General features: G+C 36.3%; 2 protein-coding genes across 3 annotated transcripts in view; one reads left to right on the top strand and one right to left on the bottom strand.

The window, feature by feature from the left end:
- LOC120534351 (gastrula zinc finger protein XlCGF57.1-like) overlaps positions 1-14,653 on the bottom strand; it is a 47,603-nt gene that overhangs the window by 27,943 nt on the left and 5,007 nt on the right. The window lies entirely within an intron of this gene.
- Positions 607-3,439, top strand: LOC120534352. Of its 2 annotated transcripts, none has more exons than XM_039761880.1 (2): positions 607-1,120; positions 1,207-3,439. In XM_039761880.1, the coding sequence occupies exon 2, from the start codon at positions 1,632-1,634 to the stop codon at positions 3,369-3,371; it is 1,740 nt and encodes a 579-aa protein (XP_039617814.1). In that variant the 5' UTR covers positions 607-1,120; positions 1,207-1,631; the 3' UTR covers positions 3,372-3,439. Both variants share the same exon structure in this region, with proteins under 2 accessions (XP_039617814.1, XP_039617815.1).

Here is a 14,653-nt window from a genome sequence, read left to right as displayed (position 1 = left end):
CTATTTAGTAAAATAATATTCTCCATGGAAAAATGGATGGTTAATGACTCAGACACATACTTACAAACAATATGTGGTAATGATGGACAAGTAATAGCAAACACAATACCAGAGATAGCACAAATAAAAGCATGTATGTCACTAACAGCATTTCAGCTACTGCATGAAAAAGCAGATAATGATATCGATGATTTCAAACCATACAAAACTAAAGTCTGGAGTATATTTGAAAGAAACAGCATGAATCCAATGCTATGCATACACACAATAATGTGTGTACTAAACAAACAATTTGGAAAACAGAACACAATACTGCTAGATGGACCAGCAAGCAGAGGAAAAAGCTTAATAGCACAAAGTATAGCACACAGTGTAGAAAACTTTGGTTGCTATAATGCAAGCAGTAAAAACTTTCCATTCAGTGATTGTGTAAACAAATGCCTTATATGGATAGAAGAATGTGGAAACATGGGAAAACAAGTAAACCAATTTAAAGCAATTATGTCAGGACAAGCAATCAGAATTGACCAAAAAGGAAAAGGCACTAAATGCATTGTACCAACACCTGTGGGGATGACAAGCAATGAAGATGTCACAGTGGTAAAAGTAGGCTGTGAATTAAAACCTGAACATGCTGAACCTATAAAAGTCAGATGTGCAAGATTCAATCTAATTAAAACATTACCAAGAGACTTTGGTTTGCTTGAAGAAAATGAAATTGCAAATTGCATGAAATACTTCACAACAAAGTTTGGTTTAGATGCTACAACTAAAAGCTTCCAAGAACAATGGCCAAATACTAAAGTTGCATGGGGCAGCAGATGGAAAATGTCAGGAGAATGTGACCATAAAAACTTTACTATTGATAAGGATACTTACTTACATTGCTGTAAATGCAACACTGAACAAAAAAAGGAGGAGCCTATAAAGCCACAAGAATATGAAGATATAAGTGAGCCTAGTACTCCCATGGAAGCACAACTATCTGAAGATGAACTAAAAACACACATCTCCACTTCAATAAATGATCTACTGAAAAGTATTGGAGCAGAAGAAGAACAAGACTCAGACGAGGAAAAATCTACTTCTGCAGTAAACCTAATATCTCAACCATTTCCTGGTAAGTAAAGTAACTAAAGCAACTAACATGCATAGACAGTAATATAACAAAACTAACCATCTCTTATCTTATCTCTTTATGTTTAGTTACACAGGTGGCACCAACAGCAGTAAGAAAACCAACTGTACTAACCTTTGAGGATGAATTTGATTGGGATGCTCTATTTGAGTCCTGCCAGTTCTACATAGACCACGGCAAGGATATACATTATCTGGTTACAACTATTTGGGACCTAGAAATACACTGCTTGGACAAAAAGCAACTAATCCACATGATGAAGCAGCAATAAAGCATGATGAAGGCTATGAGGAATTACAAAAACAAGGAATAAGCCCCTATTTAAATCACAATAAATATGATGAACAATTAATTAAAGACACAGAAAAGGCTACTGACTTGGGTGGAATTATAGTAAATAAAGTATTTACAACCAAAGATTACTTCACTTGCTGGCAAAAGGAAAACCCCTGGAAGAAGAACATTTTTTAGAAATAAAGGAGCTAACTCAAAAATGAGAAGAACAACTGAAGAACAACAAGAAGAACGAGCAGGACCATCAAACCAACAAAACGAAATGGCTGAACAACCAGGTGTGGATGCCAACGCCGGGGGCGCTCTAAATGGAGCTGGGGGTGGGGGTGGTGGTTTCGGAGTAGGAGTAAGCACAGGAAACTATGATAATAGAACTGAATATAAATTCTTAGAAGGAGGGGAATGTATTATAACTTGCTTTGCTAGCAGACATATTCACTTAGACATGCCTGATACTGAACAATATACAACACAATATATGCTTAGCTCTAACCAAGAATTAGGAAATGCCCCATTCACACTGCAACATGACCAATCACACCAACAAGTCACAACTCCCTGGAATTACATAGACTGTAACAATTGGGGAATATGGCTTTCACCTGCAGATATGCAACACATAGCAAACACATTTACTAACTTAGAAGTATTAGATTTAGAACAAGACATATTTAACATAACTATTAAAACAGTAACAGTAACAGGTACAGGAGCAACAGAAACCAAACAATTCAACAATGACCTAACAGCAACTTTACAAATAGCAATAGACTCAAATAACATACTTCCTTTTATTGCAAATGGCATGCCACTCAAAGGACTAGGCTATTATCCATGGAAAGCACAGAAACTACCAATGTATTCATACTACACATCATTTGGAGCAATACCAACAGCAGGATCATTTCCAACACATCAAGGACCTCAAGGCACTCCATTCAACATTAACCAATACATTAGTTACAAAACGTTCATGTTTATGACAATTGAAAACACATTACCAATAGAAATGTTAAGAACTGGAGATGAATGGAATGCCGGAAAATATACATTTGACAGTAAACCTTACAGACTAGGAAGAGCATTGCAAACACAAAGACACATGGGACTTCCACCAATAAATACTAAAGCAACACGAGACCACTCACAAGCTACAATAGAGCAATACAACCAGTATGGTTATAGTGGACAATTAGGAAATAATTTAATAGAAGCAACAAGACTAAGACCTTACAACATAGGTTTTGAGTTTCCAGATGGAATAGTGCTAACGGCAGCTAGCGGACCAGCATTAGCTAAAACAGTAACTGGAACACAATTTAATTCAACATTCAATGACAGTCCAATTAGAGTTATCTTTGATTACAACCATGGAGCAGATGGTCAAAAAGATAGATATACTCTTTGGAATTCAGAAGACATTCAAGGAACATGTCAAGCACAAAACTACCAAATTAAAGATGGTATCATGGACCATGATCACAATGCAACAGAACCATACATAACTGTAAATTATGCGGAAAACACATACCAACCAAATGTTTGTACTGATTACTTCAGTTTACACTATCCAGATGGTCAAATATGGGAGAAAACACCAAGTACTGACCTGAAAGAAGAAAGCTATACAGCAACATTCCAAGTTAGAGACAATCCTCCAGGAAAAATATTCCTAAAACTAACAGAAAACCTTACTGATAGTTACACACCTGGAGGAGCATACTCTAGAATAATTACATATGCAACATTCTTCTGGAAAGGTAAACTTACTTTCAAAGCTAAGCTAAGAACCCCAAGATCATTTAACAGAACTTATGTTAATTGCCCTGATGCAACTGACTGGAATATATTTATGAGAGATGAAGGAATAGCTACTGAAAGTGGTAAAATGAGAATTGTTGACAAACCTGTAAGAACTGTACCAACTATGATATACTAAAGAAACAAATGTAACCAAAACAATATATAAAATGTACCAAACTAACCAATGTAACTAACATAAACCAAAAAAAGAATAAAAGCTGTCTATTAAATGAAAGTAACTATACTAAGTGTCTTGTATACTTATGGGTAGGTGGGTGGGAATACCAATTTTAAAGAAAAGAGAATTATTTTGTATTGTAAGTAATATCACCAACCTTCACACAATCCTTGGTTTAGTACAGTAATACATAATGGATAGGTGGTTCAAGCAGCCATCCATCTCAAGTACCTTCAGATGGATGGTTTGGTTGCTTCAGTATTATACTGAACCTACCGTCAAATCCATCTCAGTTGCTTCAGTATTATACACAGTGGTGGCAAAGTCAAAGAATAATCTCAAGTTAGTAAATTCACCACTGTCTATAATACCGAAGCAACCATCCATCTCACTGAAGCAACCATCCAATTCAAGTAACTTGTGGATGTTTGGTTCAGTATTATAGACAGTGGTGACACACAAAGTGTCATTAATGGTCTATTTAGTAAAATAATATTCTCCATGGAAAAATGGATGGTTAATGACTCAGACACATACTTACAAACAATATGTGGTAATGATGGACAAGTAATAGCAAACACAATACCAGAGATAGCACAAATAAAAGCATGTATGTCACTAACAGCATTTCAGCTACTGCATGAAAAAGCAGATAATGATATCGATGATTTCAAACCATACAAAACTAAAGTCTGGAGTATATTTGAAAGAAACAGCATGAATCCAATGCTATGCATACACACAATAATGTGTGTACTAAACAAACAATTTGGAAAACAGAACACAATACTGCTAGATGGACCAGCAAGCAGAGGAAAAAGCTTAATAGCACAAAGTATAGCACACAGTGTAGAAAACTTTGGTTGCTATAATGCAAGCAGTAAAAACTTTCCATTCAGTGATTGTGTAAACAAATGCCTTATATGGATAGAAGAATGTGGAAACATGGGAAAACAAGTAAACCAATTTAAAGCAATTATGTCAGGACAAGCAATCAGAATTGACCAAAAAGGAAAAGGCACTAAATGCATTGTACCAACACCTGTGGGGATGACAAGCAATGAAGATGTCACAGTGGTAAAAGTAGGCTGTGAATTAAAACCTGAACATGCTGAACCTATAAAAGTCAGATGTGCAAGATTCAATCTAATTAAAACATTACCAAGAGACTTTGGTTTGCTTGAAGAAAATGAAATTGCAAATTGCATGAAATACTTCACAACAAAGTTTGGTTTAGATGCTACAACTAAAAGCTTCCAAGAACAATGGCCAAATACTAAAGTTGCATGGGGCAGCAGATGGAAAATGTCAGGAGAATGTGACCATAAAAACTTTACTATTGATAAGGATACTTACTTACATTGCTGTAAATGCAACACTGAACAAAAAAAGGAGGAGCCTATAAAGCCACAAGAATATGAAGATATAAGTGAGCCTAGTACTCCCATGGAAGCACAACTATCTGAAGATGAACTAAAAACACACATCTCCACTTCAATAAATGATCTACTGAAAAGTATTGGAGCAGAAGAAGAACAAGACTCAGACGAGGAACTATCTACTTCTGCAGTAAACCTAATATCTCAACCATTTCCTGGTAAGTAAAGTAACTAAAGCAACTAACATGCATAGACAGTAATATAACAAAACTAACCATCTCTTATCTTATCTCTTTATGTTTAGTTACACAGGTGGCACCAACAGCAGTAAGAAAACCAACTGTACTAACCTTTGAGGATGAATTTGATTGGGATGCTCTATTTGAGTCCTGCCAGTTCTACATAGACCACGGCAAGGATATACATTACCTGGTTACAACTATTTGGGACCTAGAAATACGCTGCTTGGACAAAAAGCAACTAATCCACATGATGAAGCAGCAATAAAGCATGATGAAGGCTATGAGGAATTACAAAAACAAGGAATAAGCCCCTATTTAAATCACAATAAATATGATGAACAATTAATTAAAGACACAGAAAAGGCTACTGACTTGGGTGGAATTATAGTAAATAAAGTATTTACAACCAAAGATTACTTCACTTGCTGGCAAAAGGAAAACCCCTGGAAGAAGAACATTTTTTAGAAATAAAGGAGCTAACTCAAAAATGAGAAGAACAACTGAAGAACAACAAGAAGAACGAGCAGGACCATCAAACCAACAAAACGAAATGGCTGAACAACCAGGTGTGGATGCCAACGCCGGGGGCGCTCTAAATGGGGCTGGGGGTGGGGGTGGTGGTTTCGGAGTAGGAGTAAGCACAGGAAACTATGATAATAGAACTGAATATAAATTCTTAGAAGGAGGGGAATGTATTATAACTTGCTTTGCTAGCAGACATATTCACTTAGACATGCCTGATACTGAACAATATACAACACAATATATGCTTAGCACTAACCAAGAATTAGGAAATGCCCCATTCACACTGCAACATGACCAATCACACCAACAAGTCACAACTCCCTGGAATTACATAGACTGTAACAATTGGGGAATATGGCTTTCACCTGCAGATATGCAACACATAGCAAACACATTTACTAACTTAGAAGTATTAGATTTAGAACAAGACATATTTAACATAACTATTAAAACAGTAACAGTAACAGGTACAGGAGCAACAGAAACCAAACAATTCAACAATGACCTAACAGCAACTTTACAAATAGCAATAGACTCAAATAACATACTTCCTTTTATTGCAAATGGCATGCCACTCAAAGGACTAGGCTATTATCCATGGAAAGCACAGAAACTACCAATGTATTCATACTACACATCATTTGGAGCAATACCAACAGCAGGATCATTTCCAACACATCAAGGACCTCAAGGCACTCCATTCAACATTAACCAATACATTAGTTACAAAACGTTCATGTTTATGACAATTGAAAACACATTACCAATAGAAATGTTAAGAACTGGAGATGAATGGAATGCCAGAAACTATACATTTGACAGTAAACCTTACAGACTAGGAAGAGCATTGCAAACACAAAGACACATGGTACTTCCACCAATAAATACTAAAGCAACACGAGACCACTCACAAGCTACAATAGAGCAATACAACCAGTATGGTTATAGTGGACAATTAGGAAATAATTTAATAGAAGCAACAAGACTAAGACCTTACAACATAGGTTTTGAGTTTCCAGATGGAATAGTGCTAACGGCAGCTAGCGGACCAGCATTAGCTAAAACAGTAACTGGAACACAATTTAATTCAACATTCAATGACAGTCCAATTAGAGTTATCTTTGATTACAACCATGGAGCAGATGGTCAAAAAGATAGATATACTCTTTGGAATTCAGAAGACATTCAAGGAACATGTCAAGCACAAAACTACCAAATTAAAGATGGTATCATGGACCATGATCACAATGCAACAGAACCATACATAACTGTAAATTATACGGAAAACACATACCAACCAAATGTTTGTACTGATTACTTCAGTTTACACTATCCAGATGGTCAAATATGGGAGAAAACACCAAGTACTGACCTGAAAGAAGAAAGCTATACAGCAACATTCCAAGTTAGAGACAATCCTCCAGGAAACATATTCCTAAAACTAACAGAAAACCTTACTGATAGTTACACACCTGGAGGAGCATACTCTAGAATAATTACATATGCAACATTCTTCTGGAAAGGTAAACTTACTTTCAAAGCTAAGCTAAGAACCCCAAGATCATTTAATAGAACTTATGTTAATTGTCCTGATGCAACTGACTGGAATATATTTATGAGAGATGAAGGAATAGCTACTAAAACTGGTAAAATGAGAATTGTTGACAAACCTGTAAGAACTGTACCAGCTATGATATACTAAAGAAACAAATGTAACCAAAAAAATATATAAAATGTACCAAACTAACCAATGTAACTAACATAAACCAAAAAAAGAATAAAAGCTGTCTATTAAATGAAAGTAACTATACTACAGTAAGTGTCTTGTTATGGGTAGGTGGGTGGGAATACCAATTTTAAAGAAAAGAGAATATTTTTTTTGTAAGTGATATCACCAACCTTCACACAATCCTTGGTTTAGTACAGTAATACATAATGGATAGTTGGTTCAAACAGCCATCCATCTCAAGTAACTTCAGATGGATGGTCCGTTTGCTTCAGTATTATACTGAACCTAGCATCAAATCCATCTCAGTTGCTTCAGTATTATACACAGTGGTTGCAAAGTCAAAGAATAATCTGAAGTTACTAAAGTCACCACTGTCTATAATACTGAAGCAACCATCCATCTCACTGAAGCAACCATCCACTTCAAGTAACTCATGGCAGTTATATGTTGCGTTGTCACAATGTGTCTCCAAAAAATATTGTTTTTAATGAAACTTTTAAGTAGAAGTGAAAATAATGAAGTTGAAATAATTCCAAAGAAAAATAAGTTGAAATTGTATATCCGATTAACCAAACACAAGGGTTGAGAGTGAAGCGAGCATGGGGCAGCCCCCAGTACTAATAAAAAACGATATTAAAGAGTGATAAAAATGCAGGTACAAACGGACAGTAACTTTGTATAATGTTAAACGTTGGAACTGAAGAGTCGCATAGTGTGGGGGTGGAACGATCTCCTTAGTCTCTCAGTGGAGTTGGACAGTGACAGCAGTCTGTCGCTGAAGCTGCTCCTCTGTCTGGCTGGATACTGTTCAGTGGATTCTCCATAATGGACTGGAGCCTGCTCAGCGCCCGTCGCTCTGCCACGGATGTCAAACTGTCCAGCTCCGTGCCTATAATAGAGCCTGCCTTCCTCACCAGTTTGTCCAGGCATGAGGCATCCTTCTTCTTTATGCTGCCTCCCCAGCACAGCACCGTGTAGAAGAGGGCACTCGCCACAACTGTCTGATAGAACATCTGCAGCATCTTATTGCAGATATTGAAGGACATCAGTCTTCTAAGGAAGTATAGTCGGCTCTGTCCTCTCTTGCATAGAGCATCAGTATTGACAGTCCAGTCCAATTTATCATCCAGCTGCACTCCCAGGTGTTTATAGGTCTGTACCCTCTGCACACAGTCACCTCTGATGATCACGGGGTCCAGGAGGTGCCTGGGCCTCCTAAAATCCACCACCATTCTTGGTTTTTCTGGTGTTCAGGTATAAGTGGTTTGAGTCGCACCATTTAACAAAGTCCTTGATTTGGTTCCTATACTCCTCCTCCTGTCCACTCCTGATGCAGCCTTTTGCACCAGTTTTTTTTTGCCAGCAGTGTCTATAATACTAAACCAACCATCCATCTTACTGAAGCAACTTGAGATGGATGCTTGGGTCAGTATTATAGACAGTGGTGGCAAAGTCAATGAGTAATCTCAAATTACTTGAGATGGATTTGATGGTAGGTTCAGTATAATAGTGAAGCAACCAAACCATCCATCTGAAGTTACTTGAGATGGATGGTTGCTTGAACCAACTATCCATCTCAAGTAACTTGAGATTATTCATTTATTTTGCTGTTACTGTCTATAATACTGAACCAATCATCCATCTCACTGAAGCAACTATCCATCACTTTACAGTATTAGAGTGGTGGCAATTGTCCTGATAAACTTTATAAGAGCTGAGAGAGCAGGAAGTGTGTCTGCCAAAAGCATTCATAGAATCTAGATGACACGTCAACATTTAAGCGAAGAAGAAAGAGCATGGACAAACATTTGAAAAAGTAGTTTTATTTAATAGAGAGAAAGAAACGATATTCACTCACCGGCAGTTATACGTTGCATTGTCATAATGTGAGTCAAAACACTGAATCAAAATTGAATGCGATCTTGAAGAAAAGATAATTCCAAATATTATTTTTATTAAACTTTTAAAGTAAAAGTGAAAATAATGCATATGTAACAATTCCCATGAAAATAACAATCTGTTTAAATTGTATATCTGGTTAACCAAACCCAGGGGTGGGCGAGTAAAGCGATCAGGGGGCAGAGCCCCCTAGTCTTTGTAAATATGAACATGACTACCTAATTTGTGAATCATCTGGTCTGTTCGAATCACCATAGGCCTATAAAACAGGTATGTCAGAATCATCACATCTAACCCTGAATCATAAGAGCTTACACAGTATATATAAATCTCCTGACTTTACTGATACTTTCATCTATTTCCCAAACTAATTATCCACCATACATGGTCATTCTAAGCATAAGCCATTACTGCCAGCCAGCCACTTACAGGGCACAGTAACAAACGCATAAACTGACTCATACCAGCCAGTTACAGTTGCTACATTACCTAACATACATGTATTTTGAATGGGAGCAGTGTGGATGGAGTAATTTATACTAAGATCTTATCTTCATTCTGTTTATACCCTGTGGTGGCACTTGAGCAATTTGCAATATTTTAATGTTTAATGTTAGTTAATTTGGTAATTCAGAATACATCAACAAATTAAGTCTTCTTTTTATTGAACTGTGTCCTTTTTATTTTAACCTGATGTATTTTCTTGTTCTTAGGTGCCTTTTTAAACTCATAGTAATATCAAACCATTGTGGATTACCTTTAAATCGCATATTAACCAGATTACTAGGTCTGCATTTTGTCACTTAAGGAGCATAGCAAAAGTTAGACCTCATAACTTTACAAGACGCTGAAAAATGAATACACCCTTTTGTTTTTAATTGACTAGATTACTGTAATGCACTCTTCCAGGACTACCTAAGAAAGGCATAAATTGGTAACAGTTAGTGAAGCCAGAATCTTAACTAGAAAATAAAATTTTAACACATCTTACCATTTTTAATGTTGTTACATTGCCTACCCGAGTCATTCAGAATTGACATTGAACTACTACAAATGGTTTACAAAGCCTTAAATAATCATGTTCCATCCTATATTTTGGAATGCCTGTCCCCCAACACTCCAAGTCATAACCTTAGATCTTTGAATGGAGGTCTGCTTGTAATTCCAAGAGCCAAACTTAAAAGAAGTGGCGAAATATTTTTTTTCTATTATGCCCCCAAAATCTGGAATACTTTAATTTGTAGTAGTACTAGTACTGTGGATCATTAAAAAAAACTGATAAAAATCCATTATTTTAATATTGTCTTTACATAGCTACATTTTAGTTGCATTTCCTGATAGACTATATGGGCATAGATTTATGAAATTCTTCAAGTTTCTGCAATCTGTACTAAGCACTACTATTCTCTGCTGTCTTTTCCAGTTGTTCTGTGGTGGCGATCTGCACCAATATAACTTGATCACCATGGAGCCCACTGTGTTGAATGATTGAAGGTGAGCATCCCATCTCGCCACAAGACCAACATCATCAAATACTCTCAAAGAAGACTGATTTACAACCATTTAGAACAGGTAGAATGCCCCATACTGAATGTGGTAGGCGATTCACAGCAATAAGCAGTCTGCAGAAATACAAAGAAAATGATGCTGAAAGCAACTAAAAATCATCACTTTTATCCTAGGAGCCACAGGACTAATTAAAAGGACCTTCATGTAGATATCCTCTGCACTGCTAAAAATGATTTTCTGAAGTTGTAAAAATAATATATATAAAATGAGTAAAATTTACTTTGAGTAATTTACTTTTAATGTGAAATATGCAATTTTGGGTAAAATTCACACTGTTACCCATTTTTTAACAGTACAAAATGAAGTTCATAAGATCATATTAAACGTTATTTAAAATACTTCATACAATGTAGTAGAATAATTTATTTATAATATTCGATCATTTTCCTTAATAAATAAATGACCAAGTAGAATATTTTTGTCTCATTTGTTTAACTGGTTTCTCTTTATCTACTTTTAAGACCTGAGTGAAAATCTGATGATGTTTTAGGTCATATTTATGCAGAAATATAGAAAATTCTAAAGGGTTCACAAACTTTCAAGCAAAACTGTATGTAACATTAATTTGCAAAATTCAGTACATTACTTGCATAGAAAAACAAATTCTGCGATTTTTATATAAACGCATCAGTGATTTGGAGTTGTGTGTTAATGTGTACCATGGCAGGGTGATGGTGATTCATAGCTAAACATACTCATGAAATTGCGGTAGATGATGTTGATTTACTCAGATTATTGATAAGTAGGGCAATCGATTTGGAACATGTCAGTACAGTAAGGCAAAATAAAAAAGGTGAATCACGTAATACAGTATTAAAGTAACTGTTTGCAAACTGTGTTAGTAAGGCTTGGGTTGACAAAAAAAAAAAAGTGACTTTTTTTAGAGCAGTACGTTGCTCACATAGTACAGCCATGGCCAGAAGTTTTGAGAAAGACACAAGTATTGGTTTTCACAAAGTTTGCTGCTTCTCATGATGTGGAAATGATTCTTCAAGAATCAAATAAAGCTTATCAAGTTGATGGTACACTGTTCCAAAATGCAAGTGTTAAATCAGATATTAAGCAAACTCTTGCAGAAACAATATTCTGCTACACAGCCTATCCCACAAGTCTTCAAATAATGCACACTGTAGAAGCTCTTATCAGTAAATTCCCATGTTTGAAGGAGTCTGGGTCCATTTCAGGAATGTATGGCTGGCAGCAAAGCCTGAAATATAAGATGCACAATTACCGCGCAAAATTAAAAAATCGAAAAGTATCCTGTCCTGAGATTGAAGTTAACTCCTTAAAAAGGAAGCATCCAAGTGAACAGATCCCTGCAAAGAATATAAAAAAAACAAAAAAAGCAGAGTTAAACTATCTCTCCCCACATCCAGTAGGGGAAAATCAAGAAAGTCTAGAAAAGGAGAGACTTGACTTGTTTTGTGAAACCAAGAAGAAAAACAATGAAAAGGTCATTGCAGAAAAAATGGCCAAGACCTTCTCAAGTCATAGACTTGAATTGGTTGATTCTAGCCCTGCTGTCCATGCTTTTAAGGAGAGGTGGCCTGCTTTATTCACTGAGGTTCAGGTAAAAAAATGTTCAATCCAGTCATTTTCATTGCTTTTTAATCAATCAATCAATGAATCAATTAATTAATTTTTGTGACTTTGCACAGGTTACATATAAAATAAAAAGTCCTGCACTGATTTTTATGAAATTTTGAAGGAGTGGTACAGCAAGGGCCAGGGTCACATTTGTCAAAGGCATATTAGAGTCCAGGTGTGAGTATGGATTGATCCAGTATTGGACCACATATTGTACCTGCATAAAAACACACTTACAAATACACACCCTAACCACAGAAATGGACTAGACTGCATCTGATCTAACTTTTATCTAAATCTGTGCTGGATATGATGCCACATACTTGCAGACCTACATTCTTTGTAACACATACACACATGCACTACGAATACTGAGATAAAATATGCATCTGAATCCCCATACACATATTCACATCTGAATTCTCAGCACTTTATCTCAAAGCGAAGAGTGGATAGTATATTCAGGGCTCTTGGTGGATATATGGTTTCTTTTTAGTGCTCTCTAGTTTTTTATGACCTGTTTAGAATTTGTAACTGTACCATTCTGAATGTTCTCCTGTTCTTATGAAATTCTATTACTTACTCACTAGGTCAAGGAGGAATTCAGAAGAATTACATCTTCTTGAACTCATGAGAGCCAAGGGAGGAGTGGCTGGAACTAAAATAAGACCAATCCTAGATACTTTGAATGAGGTATATATTAATGTAATTAATTTGGTATGTTCTTTACTTGGTGTAACTGGATGTGTAGTAGTATTCAAACCTACAGCCAATTCCATCATTTTGCTGAATAACAAGAACTACAACAAATATTTGTAGATTTAACAAAATTTATATCTACTATGAGTTAACACGGCATACATTAAAAAAATGGTGGTGGAAGAATTATGCCATTTGCTTAATTTTGGAAAAAGGCACTGGGCATTTTGTTCTAGCATAGGAGGTACTGGTTGCTATGGTGTCCCTGTCTGATTATGATGGGTTTTTGAAGAACACACAGTCTGAGTGTCTTTAAAAGCTGTGAAAGACAGATTTAAACTAACCAATTGGTCAAAACCACTCCCAAACAGGGTGTAAAGCTGTTATTGCTACAAAGGGTGGCTCTACAAAAATACTGGAAGTGCATCAAGTCAATATTTATAAAAAACTAGGGGGCTCTGCCCCCTGCTTGCTTCGCTCACCCAACCCCGGGTTTGGTTTACTGGATATACAATTTAAAGAGATTGTTAGCTTCATGGGAATTGTTATATATGCATCATTTTCACTTTTATTTTAAAACTTTTGTAAAAACAATACTTTATTTCCATCCCCGAGCGTGGTTACATCTCTTTCTCGCAGTACGTATAACGCTGCTCGCGTTGTGAAGGGGGTGCGGCTGAACGCACGCTAAGGAGATGCCGTCAGATCATCTGCTGTCTTTTTGCTGCTGGCAAGCTGCCTGTTCTGCTTGTCTCATTGCCCGATCATTACAAAGCCTGTACAGCAGCTGTCCTTTTGCCACTTCACATCTCTGTCGCTTGCATTGTGAAGGGGGTGGCGGTGGGGGGGCGGGGCAAGGATTAGGTTGGCTGAACGCATGCTAAGAAGAGGTGGTCGGATCATGTGCTGAGAGCATAGGATCTGTGTGTGCTACGTGCCTTTACACGACTGAGTGATCTCCTGAGAAGATCAGGTCTCGTCGCCCTGCTTTGCCTTTCCAGGATTTTTTTTTATAATAGGGAGATGCATTGCATATTTGCATATTTATAAAAATTCTGTTCATGAGAATATATTCTGAACCAAAACATTGACACTTTAAATTATTTTGCATTTTAATCCTTTGAATATAAAATATAACAGAAACAGAGTTTAGTATAAGAAGTGTAAGATTAATCATCTTTAATTGTACTATAAACCAATTAAGCCATATTCACTCTAAATATATTTCTTGTCAGAATTGAAAGGAGAAGAGATGGAGTTATCCAGTACTTAATAGAGTACCTCAGAGAAAGTAATGATGACCTTTTCCAAGACTGCCAGGTATGACCTTTAATTTATTCTACTGAAGGAATTTGCACGGTTGTACAGTAAAAGCTTAGGAGTATAATTATGTACTGCATATACAATTTAACAAAAAAATAAACACAACACATCATTATATTTGTATTAATCTGTCACTTTTTTAACAAGGATGATAATCAAGATGGAAACACTGAGCATCTCTTAAAGATCCTTGTCATCCATAGTGCCACTGCAGAGGACCCAGTAGATTTTGCCATTATTATTGAGAGCTGTAAAGTGCTGACTAACTGTGGAAGCAGAGCCAAGGCT

Source organism: Polypterus senegalus, chromosome 8, assembly GCF_016835505.1.
Source record: "Polypterus senegalus isolate Bchr_013 chromosome 8, ASM1683550v1, whole genome shotgun sequence".
Lineage (NCBI taxonomy): Eukaryota > Metazoa > Chordata > Cladistia > Polypteriformes > Polypteridae > Polypterus > Polypterus senegalus.
This window is presented reverse-complemented; position numbering and strand designations above follow the sequence as displayed.

Bases quoted from the DNA above. Each gene is read 5' to 3' on its own strand.
- LOC120534352 (XM_039761880.1), top strand. From the start codon at position 1,632: ATGAGAAGAACAACTGAAGAACAACAAGAAGAACGAGCAGGACCATCA.